The sequence below is a fragment of the Chlamydotis macqueenii genome, chromosome 1, assembly GCF_036417535.1.
Source record: "Chlamydotis macqueenii isolate bChlMac1 chromosome 1, bChlMac1.mat, whole genome shotgun sequence".
Lineage (NCBI taxonomy): Eukaryota > Metazoa > Chordata > Aves > Otidiformes > Otididae > Chlamydotis > Chlamydotis macqueenii.
This window is the reverse complement of record NC_141556.1, coordinates 122,663,209-122,675,675: the sequence shown is the minus strand read 5'-3', so window position 1 is coordinate 122,675,675 and position 12,467 is coordinate 122,663,209. Positions and strand designations below refer to the sequence as shown.

Here is a 12,467-nt window from a genome sequence, read left to right as displayed (position 1 = left end):
ACTCACCTACAACATTAGAGAACTTAAAAGATAATAAAATAATAAAATAACTGTTTCACAAACCCCAAGGAGCAAAAAAAAAAAGACATTATCAATCAATCTATCTGCTTAAAACCTACATTTACTTAAAATAATTGTACAAAAGAACATAACATTTCTGCCTAGGATACAGCACTCTATGAGCAAATATAATTTATTTCTGTTAGCATTTCATTGTCCAGCCGAGGCAATGAGTTTTTCTGTCCAACTGCTGGGTCTGTAACCTTGTCACTGAGGTCAGCATGAGTGTCCCTATGAACTTTATGTGACCATAAACTCTGGTCCCAACTTTCTGTGATCTCTTCTGCCTGGCAGTGCTCCTAGATGATTCACCAATGGTGCAGAGAGCAGTATTTATTCAGCAGAGTTCTTAAAACCAACATTAAAAACATTCAGTCAATATTTGTCCCAGGCATTGCACCCAGTTAAGTGACACAGAGCTCGGCCAGTTACGAGCGGGATGAGCAAAGTGGTGGTGCCTTCAGCTCAAGGCCTTGCCAAGCATGGCACGAAGACAGTTTGTTGCGCTTGGGTGGAAACGCAACGCCTTCAGTGAGGTGGTGCCCAGATTCAAGGGCTGAAGCCACAGCTGTTCTGCCCTTGCCCAGGGCTTCCCTTTAGTTTCCATTGCATTTTTACATTGGAAGTTTCATGAAACCTTAGACTGGCAAAACTCCAGCATTTCAAAGGATGAGTATTTCTAGTATCAATTATTTACTCAGTATTCTGTTCATTCCATTGTCATATTTTGCACACAGAGCAGTGCACTCATTCACTGCCTACTTCACACTTTGAAAAGAAGACTCAGAAGTCTGTTTCTAGGCTCCAATCAGGTTAAAAAAACCTCCAAACACATTCAGCACGTCCTTTATTATGGCCTCAGGACACACTGAAGAGTTAAAGTTAATTGCATTATTATTATTATTATCATCATCATCATCTGTACCACAGCATTATCTCACCCTTTCAATCTCACAGCCTCCTTTGACTTAGGTCATCCCTTTCTGCTAGTTTACAACCTAGGCTGCCTCAAAACACAACAGACAGAGAGAAGAAACTAAGGAGATAAAGAGAACTGAAAGACAAGCTAGCACAACAAACATACCGTAGCATGGGAACAAACAGAGCTTAGCACAGTGAATTGGCTGAGGCACTATATGGGGAGTTTCCTAAAAGCATCTTTTTAGGCATTACTATTACAAAGAGATATACAAGCAAACAAAATGCCAGCCAGATCTACTCTGAAGAAGAGTTTTCCCTTCCACACACAGAGCAATGTGGACAAAAACTAAGCTACATCTGGAAAATTTGGCAAAATTATGCAGAAGTTGTCTCAGAAGAGAAATGCTCATCTGTTTTGCTAAGTCTTGCATGTTCTCAAGCAAAGAATTAATTTTTTTAGTCCCCTGAGAAAAGGAAATGCTCTAAATACAGGATCAAACAGAAGATGTGGACTTAAAAAATAAACAGACTATCATTCTCGTATCTCATGACATTAAAGAGTAACATGTCATTTCCCAGATTTCTCAGTATCTGGTGACTCACAGGCATCCATCTAGAGAAGGTCACCTCTCATGGCAACTAGCAAAGCCCCCAGTAGAGCCACCATGCCCTCATTCCATGGCGATACATTTCGCTTCATGTTTTCCTTGATGTTCAGCTAACTATTTTCACCCAGAGGCACCTCAGAATCACAGACTTATACTGAGCATATCTCACTGTCACTTCCAAATACCCAACAAGCCATACCACAGTGACTCTCTGGAAATGCCTATCATCATCATAGCACACATACACAAGTATGTAGGTAAGTATATACATACATGCACACACAGGCTAGATAGTACCAGCTTGTAAAGCTTACAAGGACTTCTGAACCTTTTATCTATTTGAACAACCGAAAAATGAAGATGAACCCCACCACTTCCAAGCATCCTGTGTAGCCACTTCACATGGCAGCCAGATCTTTGCCGATATCCCGAAAAGATAATTTCATTTCTTGACGACCAGCTCAGGATCAACCATTCCCTGGCTGAGACACCAAAGGCTGGGAACACAGATGTCATAAAGGAACTACTGACTAAGAAGATTTTCAAGGGACTGTCTTCCCTCCATCTGTAAGCACAGGCAGCAGAAAGTTTAAATCAAACAGCTCACAAAAACTTCAGTGTTAAGAAAGAAAAAATGCTACCATTAGATTTGTACCATTCTGATACAACGCATGGAAAAAAAGGTGAAGGAAGCATAGAGAAAAAGAGAAGCATCTAAGGTGTAAAATAAAAGCGTTTACACTCTTTCCTTTCCTTATTTGTGCTCACTATTTCGCATAACCCACTGATTCAGCCTCTGGCCAAGATAGGCTCATAAAAAAAATTAACTCATATTGGAAAAAAAAAAAAGGTGTCCTGCTCTGATATTTAATGCATTTAAACACAGATCTATCACTCAAGCAAACAGGATGCAAGTTTATATGCAAGCTATCCTGGTAGGCACAATGCATAGTATGAACCGGCTGTTTGATCAGCTGCTGCCATGTGCAGTCAACCAAAAAGACAGTATTCAATGTTTTATATACGAATTATACCATCAAGTTAAGGATCAGGTGGCTGGGAGGCAGGAGGCTCTAAGTCATCTTTTCTCCCCACCCCAGTCACTCCCAGCTGAGTTATATGGTGGAAACTGAAAAACATGAAGAAGTTGAGTAGTCCAAAGCAGTATTTGTAAGATGGACAGGTTTCAAAGGATTTAAATCTTCACGGAACTCTTTAACCACCTGAAACATGAAGGGCCAAACAGTGGTCACCATCATAACCTACTCCTTGTAACTGCAAGGTGCCAGAGGCTCTAATGAACCACAGCCAGATTGTTCAGCATTACGCCAGTTTAAAAAATAGTGTGTCTACAACATATTTTGCCACATATATCAGCTACCACATGTAGATCACAAGGTCTCAAACTTTCTAGACTGGACTACCCTTTATTCCAGGGACTGTCTTTCCCTATTCTGTCCCCTGCCCTCCCCTCCTTCTACACAAACACACACAGACCCCCTACAAAATCCTGATGCCCATCATTTCCTTGAGCAGTTCTCAGCTCTCTATCCACAGCTGCTAACACTCCTGATACCATCAAAAGCCCATCCCTCCTTACGCAAAGTCCATGCAGATGAGTCCCGTGGGGCTTTGGGTGGGGACCCCAAATATCTGTTAGGGAGGTGGGAACATCTGTCTGGCAATGGGGCAGGACAGAGAAGGACAGGGGAGCGAAGAATAGATGGGGGACAGGAAAAAGATAGGTTGAATTCCCTTGGGCAGCTTTGTCCCCCAAAATAGCCTGCGCTTCCCATAAATAAAACTATCACTGTTTCTTGATTAAGTCAGTGCAACTCCTCTGTGGCTTGACAGGCACCTCCCAGCATCTCTTTTTTGGCTAACGCATCCAGAACTCAGGATCTCTACAACTGAAATGCTGATGCCCATTCCTCCTCCTGTTCCCTTACAGCACTCCAGCCCCAAATACTTGTCACAATAATGGTTTGTGGAGCAAAGACAGTCTTTAAGGGACTTTATGCTGACATTACTTTTCAGCAAGCTGTTTGAACAGAAAACTGACAGGACAGAAAAGGCTGTGCAAACTACAAATGCATGGATGGGTTATTTTAAAAAATACTAGACATTCACGGTTTAATATCAGCGTACTGCAGTGCACTCTCATTGATCACCAAAATCAGCAAAAAATATCCGTAAACAAGGATCATACAACATTACAAAATTATAAACCTTAGACACAAATAATTTTTTAAGGAAACAAAGGTAGTCAATTAGAAGAATGACCACATTTTGACAACCCACCTCACAAAGCAGCAAAAACCTTAATATCTGATGTACATTTACAAGGATGAAATAGGTTATCAGCCCAGAAGGCAAATGGTTACCAAAAAAATCAAACTATTGAGACTGTGACGAGATGAATGCATTTCCTCAAGGAATTGAAGGGCAACTGAACAATGACTGATTTCAGAAATAGAACTGAGAGCTTTGCAAGTGAATCAAGATGCCTTCTCTGTAAAGGAAAACCAAAGGAAGGTCTTCAATCCACCATGGCATTGCTCAGCAAACTTTTAGAACCATGGTAAACCTTACCATTGTATGAGTGCACTTTGTGAAGCAGCTGCTACAGAACTGAGACAAAACACAAAGGCAAGCTACTCCCGTTCTGGGAAGGGGCAGTGAGACAATACGGCTTTTTATCTTTAAGTAACAGAACTACTTAACTACAGCTGTCAGTTGTGCTATAGAGAAGGAAACTGTGCCAGTGGGAAGCGTGCCAAAATCACCCAGATTGTTTGTACACAGAATAGTAACTTCTGAAGTAGAAAACCCTTCTCAGTTGACTAAATTATGCATAAGACCTAATCCATTGTCATTAGCTGCTGTGTAAGATATGTCAACATAAAGCAAAGTCTCTGATGGTTTATGATACTACAAGCAGCACTGGAGGTTCATGTCTGGGACCGTCAGGGCTGTGTAAGCCCGCGTTGCCCAGGCTGCCTACTGAGGCAGTACAAACATGCCTACTTAGCTTTTGCCACAGCCCTCTGTCTTTTGATAAGACCACCTCCACTCACTCACTAGCTGTCCTTAAGTCCTTGCGTACTCCTGCCATCACGTAAGACAGCCTGAAGGCACTCAGGATGGAGCCAGAGCAGCAGGCTGCTCCTCACAGCTTCTGGGACTGCAGGCACCAGAGTCTGACCTGGACTCATATCACTGTGGTGATGGACGTCTTGCTGTTTGCGGAAGACTGACGCTATGGTCACTCATTCCAGGGGGAAGCATGTCGAATCACATGTCTTTAAAATTATTCTCATCCTTGATGGAGCCAAGGAATAAAAGGGCAAATCAGAATTCACAAGTACACAAAAGGTGATCTTTTGGCAAGCTCTTGATGCTACAAGAAAATGACAGAAAAAAGTAGGCAAGGAGAAGACAGAGGATGGAGACTGAGGATGCAGGTGCACATCCGTGGTGAGGATGAACGAGCAAATAATTTTTGACTGTGCCTTCATGGAAGAAGAGCACAGAACTGAAATGTTTATTCTTTCCATGTTACTACCTTTCATCTGCAAAACTAAAGCTATCCCAAGAAAGCAAGTTTGCAGTATCTGTGTTAGCAAGTAGTGCAGAACAGCAGCTCTGCAGAGTAAAACAGTTGCAGCCTGAATACTCAGTATCCATACTATATGCACGAAATGGATTTTATTTCAGACTAGGTCCTACAGGCTGAACATCCCATTAGGGGTTGGAGCTCAAAAGGTGAGCCCCTGGAGCATGTCTTCCCATTTGGTATCGTGCAAAAAGGAACCCAATGTGCGTGCTCTGAGCCTGCTCTGTGGAGCAATAAGTAGAGTCAATCAGGAGATTCGCTCAAGGTACACACTTGATCCGAACCAACACAATAATGCAGGTGAATACTTACCACCAGCTGTAGCGTGATCAGGTTCTAGTCAAGTGCTAGGCTAGACTGACAAATCAACTGAACTAAAAGCACCACTGCAAGATGTTGTCAAAGTAAACAATGCACTGAACCTTCTCACAAAGAACCTTCAGCCTCTCCTGTGCTAATCTTGTTTGCAAAAAATTATGCAATTCATCAGTACAGATAAGAACTTCCTGTGAACTTTGCAGTTTGCAACCCTAACATCAACTGCTACACACAAACTTGGGTTCTCCACCAGTTATTTCCACAATAGCTACTCAGGAATCCCTTGCCCAAAGCTTTGCCATCCTAATTGACCTTTTTCGCCCCTTCCAGGGTGGTTTTCACATTTTACCAAACAGACAGAATGAACTTTCCCCAATATCACCCTTCCATAATAGTTAAGTAAGCTAATGAAAAAGATTTCCTTAATGATGCATCCCTCTGAGCCTTGAGAGACGAGATGGCTCCTGCAGGTCAAATGGAAAGCTGCTTATCAAATCAACTTTCAGACTAACTAGGACGTATCATCCAGTGACTTACAATACTGTCCCTGCTGCGCAGGCTACCAAACTGTCTCAGAACACAATGCAGCTGCTCTCTGTTCTGTTTACTGTGTACTGCCAAGGTTTTTGTGAAGAATCTGGGAGTCGAATGGCAGGCTCCACCTAAGGGCCTCATATTCCTTTGCAGTATCTGTGAGAGTAGCTGAATACAAAATGAAGAACCCCCTGATGGCAGATACAGAGACAGATGACTGAAAATATGAACAAAGAGCTTCATCGTGTCAACTGACAGGGAAATGTCCTGGATTTCCTTTGCCTTAGCACGTCCTGGAGAGGGCAGCATCCCTCAGAGAGGGTGACAATCCTCCCATGGATGGGTCTGTTCCATTTCATCATGCACAGCTATTCCCACGTTTTGTTTTGGTTTGGGTTTTCGGTTGGTTTTTTTTTTTTTCCCCTCTCCAAATAGGCATCTAGCATAGGACTGCTAGATTGGGCATGTTCTTCAAACACAGTGTCTCATTTGACCAACTGTCTTCTCAAAGTATATTACCACACTGTACATTTCTACCAGGGAGCAAAAAGAAAACACTGATAAGTAGTGGAGTTCATGCATCTCTTGTATACTTCTCTTATAACACGTGCCAGATTTGATTTGAAAAACAATTATGCCCTCTGCTTCAGTCTACGTTAAAATGGACTGAACATCTTCAGATAATTGCCCCCAAAACACCCGACCTGTTTGGTTTTTTTTTTAAAGTAATTTGAAACTGGCTCACAGGTGCAGTGGGAGTTACTGTAATTACACAGCATATTAGATCTTCATACAAATACAGAGCAAGACTTAAGAAGAGGAGTATAGAGCACAAGAGCACAGTGGTATCTCAACAACACAAGAATAGGAGCTGGCTGGAGGGCCGGGCTCAGAGAGTGGTGGTGAATGGCGTTAAATCCAGCTGGCTACCGGTCACAAGTGGTGTTCCCCAGGGGTCGGTGCTGGGGCCTGTCCTCTTCAATATCTTTATTGATGATCTGGATGAGGGGATTGAGTGCACCCTCAGTAAGTTCGCAGATGACACCAAATTGGCTGTGAGTGTGGATCTGCCTGGGGGTAGCGAGGCCCTACAGAGGGATCTGGACAGGCTGGAGAGCTGGGCTGAAGCCAATGGGATGAGGTTCAACAAGACCAAATGCCGAGTCCTGCACTTCGGCCACAACAACCCCAGGCAGCGCTATAGGCTTGGGGCAGAGTGGCTGGAGGACTGTGTGGAGGAAACGGACCTGGGGCTACTGATTGATGCTCGGCTGAGCGTGAGCCGACAGTGTGCCCGGGTGGCCAAGAAGGCCAACGGCATCCTGGCTTGCATCAAAAACAGTGTTACCAGCAGGAACAGGGAGGTAATTGTCCCCCTGTACTCGGCACTGGTGAGGCCGCACCTCAAGTACTGTGTTCAGTTTTGGGCCCCTCACTGCAAGAAAGACATTGAGGCCCTGGAACGCGTTCAGAGGAGGGCTACGAAGCTGGTGAGGGGTCTGGAGCACAGGCCTTATGAGGAGCGGCTGAGGGAGCTGGGATTGTTCAGTCTGGAGAAGAGGAGGCTCAGGGGAGACCTTATAGCTCTCTATAACTTCCTGAAGGGAGGTTGTAGTGAGCTAGGGGTCGGCCTTTTCTCTCGTGTAGACAGTGATAGAACTAGAGGCAATGGTTTCAAGCTGCACCAGGGGAGATTCAGGCTGGACATTAGGAAATATTACTTCTCAGAAAGGGTAGTCAGACACTGGAATGCACTGCCCAGGAAGGTGGTGGAGTCACCGACCATGGGGGTGTTCAAGAAATGTTTGGATGTTGTGTTGAGGGATATGATTTAGCTGAGAAGTATTGGTGATGGTTGGACTGGATGATCTTTTAGGTCTTTTCCAATCTTGATAATTCTGTGATTCTGTGTGAATAGGTATGTAAATATTTTAAAACCCTAACATTCCAATAGAAATATCTTATCTTACAGTAGGTTTTGATTCTAAATGCACAGGAACATGAAAAGTTGCTTGTGAACAGGAAAACACTAAGCATACTTCAAATAACATTCACCATAATTCATTAAAAGCCTTCAACTTTCAGAGAAAAAAAAATGAATAAATCAATTAACCTCAATTGTAAAATCTGTGCAGCAGTTATTTAAGATAAGCATTTTCTTAAATAGGACTGGCATAATATTAAGTTAAAATCTCATAACTTCTTTTAAAACAAAAAAAGAAAGAGGTCTCCATGGCAAAAGCAGGGAGAGGAAGGCAGTTTTGAAAACATACAGAGGAAGTTTTTAAATGAAACCTCTGAACAGATTCCAACTTTTGATATTAAGAAAATTTCTGTCATCAGTGTCTCAATTAATTAAGAAGATAAGCAAGTTTCATGACAGAACCTCATAGTTTTCTCATAGTTGTTTCCTTCCTCGTGCCTAAGGACTTTTCCAGAAAAAGAGATAGCTCTGAGCAAACAGAAGAACCTGTCACAACACAACTTTCAGCTCTATGAGAATCATAGAATCATAGAACAGTTTGGGTTGGAAGGGACCTTCAAAGTCTAGTCCATCTAGTCCACCCCCGCCTTGCAAGGAGCAGGGACATCTCCAAACAGATCAGGTTTCTCAGAGCTGCATCCAACCTGGCCTTGAATGTCTCCAGGGATGGGGCATCCACCACCTCTCTGGGCAACCTGTCACAGGGTTCCACCACCCTCATAGTAAAAAATTTTTTCCTAATATCTAATCTGAATCTACCTCCCTCTATTTTAAAACCATTACCCCTCCTATTGCAACAGGTCCTACTGAAGAGTTTTTCCCACATCTTTCCTGTAGGTCCCCTTTAGGCACTGGAAGGCTGCTAGAAGGTCTCCCTGGAGCCTCCTCTTCTCCAGGCTGAACATCCCCAGCTCTCTCAGCCTGTCAGTGAGCAACATGTTTGCTCGCATCCTCGCATCAGCACAGCGACTCTTTGATTCTTCTGCGATTACATGCTTTGCCTATGGCTGTGGCGGCTAACTCAAGCTCACCTACTCTGAAGGTTACAAAGGCTTTCCGCTCTTTTACTTACAGCTGCTCACCGACCGATGCCGTCCTCACCTAAAGGCAATAACAGTAAAGTCTCAGGTGGCTGTGCATCAGATGGCTCAAAACCAGAGACTCTCTGAAGGAACGCACATCAAGTCTGGAGCAATAACAAACCCAACCTCCAAGGAGCAGTTTAAAAATCAGAGACTTCCTTCTCCAGTGGACAGGAGGAGAGCTCTCTGCAGCAGTCCGGTGCATCAGCAGGTGTTTTCAATCAGAGCACGGGGATACACCACCACAGTCCCATCACCTGGCTGTGAGATCAATGATCTACAGAGAGCTGTGCGAGCAAAAGACAGAGGTGAACCACGAGCAGCACACAACAGCTCACGGAGAGGTGCTCAGTCATCAATTGTTTTTGTGCGTGTATATTTTTCCAGCCTCTGTATGAGGGCAGGAGAAAAGGTGCTACAGCACGAAACCAGAGTGCTTTGGTGAAGATTTGGTGGGAAAGGGAGTAAATAGAAAACTGGTTCCTTGCACATGACCCTCTGCCCCACCCCGCCTCGGCACCTGCTGCTGCCTACAGGTAGCAAAGAGCCAAGCAGACAATTTAATTTAACACGGCATAGCACTGCTGCTCTCTTCCGAGTGCTCCTTCAGAACAACAGAGGTGGGCTGTGCAGGCCTGCCAAGAAAATATTCCCATGGCAACCACGAAAAACAAGGGCATAGGAAAAGCTGTTACACCGACTCACTGAACAGAGGGAACCTGTAGCACTGCCGCTGTACAACAACGCGCCACGGGAAGTGTTCTCGTTTGGAAGGCATGAATAGATAGTGACCGCTGGTTAATTTCCTGCCATCAACTTTCACCGTGAAACACGGCATGAGTTAAAAATTAAGCCGCAGTGCTGTGTTCAGAATCAACTGTGCTTTCTAGAAAAGGGGTGGTTAATTTTCACTAATCGCATAAACATACTTGAAATGTTCGGTAATCATTCAGCAGCTGGTTATCAGAGAATCATCCTTAGGACAAAATGCCAACGATTTTGTTCATGGCACTTGGGATATCACTCAAATTGCACGCTGCGCACCTTAATATAATGGTTAAACAGACATCTAGAATTACATATTTAGTGGAAATCAAAAGCCATGTAAAAAAAGGATTAGTAAACTCGTGTTCTGTAACACATCTTGAGTCATTTGTTTGCAGTTTGGCAAGAGACAACTACTTGGATCCGTGGACATACACGTACTCACTATGCACAGAGGAGATTAATACACAGCACAGGAGCTATCACACTGCATACCTCCAAAACCCAACTGTTTGGTATGTCAAAGGCATAGGAAGAAGAAAAAAATTGGCTGCACATACACAATTTATTTGGGCACGTGTCTCTTAGAACAAAACACACAAGAGTGAAATTCACTCCAGGCAGGCACAGAGGTCTTCCAGCCAGGACTAGGTTAAAACCAGCGGATTGCCACTCAGGGCAAGAAGGCTTCCCAGCCCCGCTGGCTGTTTTCAGTCGGGACCTGGGCTGAAGGAGGAACTAGAAACTTACTGAGCAACCCAGCAGATTGCAGCCATTTCACCTTTATGCTTCGACCTGCACTAAACAGAAGGCACCCCAAGATTTGAATCAGTCATGTGTGACCGAAGGCCTCTGCATCGCACCCCTGGACTCGGTGCAGAGGGCATACAGCCTTGCCCGCCCAAAACTTCCTGGAGCTGCACCAGGAATCACACAGGTTCACGGGATGCTGGGGCTGGCCAGGGGAAGAACCAGAAAAATAAAAATAATAAAATAAAATGTCAATAAAAATTTAAAGATAGCAAAAGAGTAAAAAAAAAATAAATTAATTTATTTAAAATAAAAATTAAAAATTAAAAGATAAAATAAAAATATTTAACTAAAACTTATAAATTTAAAAATATTGAAATAAAAATGCGAAAATAAAAAAACCCAATGAAATAAAAATTATAAGATACAAAATAATGAAATTCTGCCGGCACCATGTGTCACTAAGCCTGAATCCCGGGGACTCTACCCCTCAGTCTTACTGAGCCGGTGGGGGTGCGCCGGCACCTCGGGCTCCCCGGGGACCCGGCTCAGGCCAAGGCGGGGGCGAGCTCCAGCGCAGCCTCTCCCCCCGCCCCACCCCTGCTGCCGCCGCCGCCGCGATGCTCCGCCACCACCGGTACCGCCCGGTCGCTCAGGCTCGGCGCCTCAGGGGCTGACAGGATCCCCCGCCAGCCTCCCGCCCCGGCCCCGCCGGACCCACCTGAGATGCCGCCCCCGACCACGACCACGTCGTATCGCTCGGCCATGGCGCTGACCCCGCACCTGCCGCTCCCTCCCGCGGCTGCTCCGGCCCGGCTCTGCCGTTCCCCGGGCGGACCCCGCCTCGCCCCGCTCCGCCCGGCCGATGGGCACCGCCTCCCGCCCCCCCCGTGTCAGGCCGCGGGCTGGCGGCGCCGCGCTCCGGCGCGCTCCCGGGGCTGTGAGGGCTCGGGCGGGGCTCGCCGGGGAGGGGGTCCCACCCCGCCGCAGGCCCGCCCGAGGGGATCTGCGGCCGTCAAGGCTGGTGGTATAGACTCTGGTGAGAGCTTTCCTTGAGAGCTCCTCAAAATGAGCAGCACCGAGGCATGCATCCATGCTCCTCCAGATCGGCCTTCGCACTGAGAGTGGTCTGCCGAGACCCCTGAGAGACACCCCCACCAAGGATGAGGACTGGCTCATCCATAAACAAGTGTCATCAAATCCACCGGGAGCGCCCGGCACAGGTGTCATGGCAGAAGGGTCCCAGCTCCAAGACTCGTCTGAGCCAAAAAAAAATGTACTCAGTCTGCGTCATTCTGTTTCCTAGAGCTGTACATTAGAAGAAACAGGCCATGAGAGGCTGGACAGGATTCCCTGTCCCTCTTCCATAGTACCTCACAGGATCATTTATGGTGTACAGAGATAGGGGCACCTGTGATGTGAGTCACAGGTATTGACCACAGAAGGTGTAGTCCTGCCTTTTTAGGGAGAATGGGAGGGAGAAAAAACATAGAATCATAGAATCTTTAAGGTTGGAAAAGACCTCTAAGATTATCAAGCCCAACCATCACTCTAACACCACCATATCCACTAAACCATGTCCTGAGGTGCCACATCTACGTGCTCTTTGAACACCTCCAGGGATGGTAACTCCACCACTTCCCTGGGCAGCCTGTTCCAGTGCCTGACCACTCTGAGTAAAGAGATGTTTCCTAATATCCAACCTAAACCTTCCCACCACAGCTTGAGGCCATTTCCTCTCATCCTATCACTAGTTATTTGGGAGAAGAGACTGACACCCACCTCACCACAACCTCCTTTCAGGTAGTTGTAGAGAGCAATGAGGTCTC

The 12,467-nt window shown here is 45.4% G+C and overlaps 1 protein-coding gene across 2 annotated transcripts in view; it reads right to left on the bottom strand.

The window, feature by feature from the left end:
• The window catches only part of MAOB (monoamine oxidase B), a 58,905-nt gene extending 47,472 nt beyond the window's left edge, over nucleotides 1–11,433 (bottom strand). For both annotated transcript variants that reach the window (XR_015261058.1, XM_086766330.1), the window contains exon 1: nucleotides 11,360–11,433. Coding sequence is in view for 1 of the 2 variants with exons in the window: in XM_086766330.1 (XP_086622456.1) it covers nucleotides 11,360–11,405 (46 nt within the window). In the remaining variant the exon portion in view is untranslated. The remainder of the gene's footprint in view (nucleotides 1–11,359) is intronic.
• Between the last annotated feature and the right edge of the window lie 1,034 nt (nucleotides 11,434–12,467).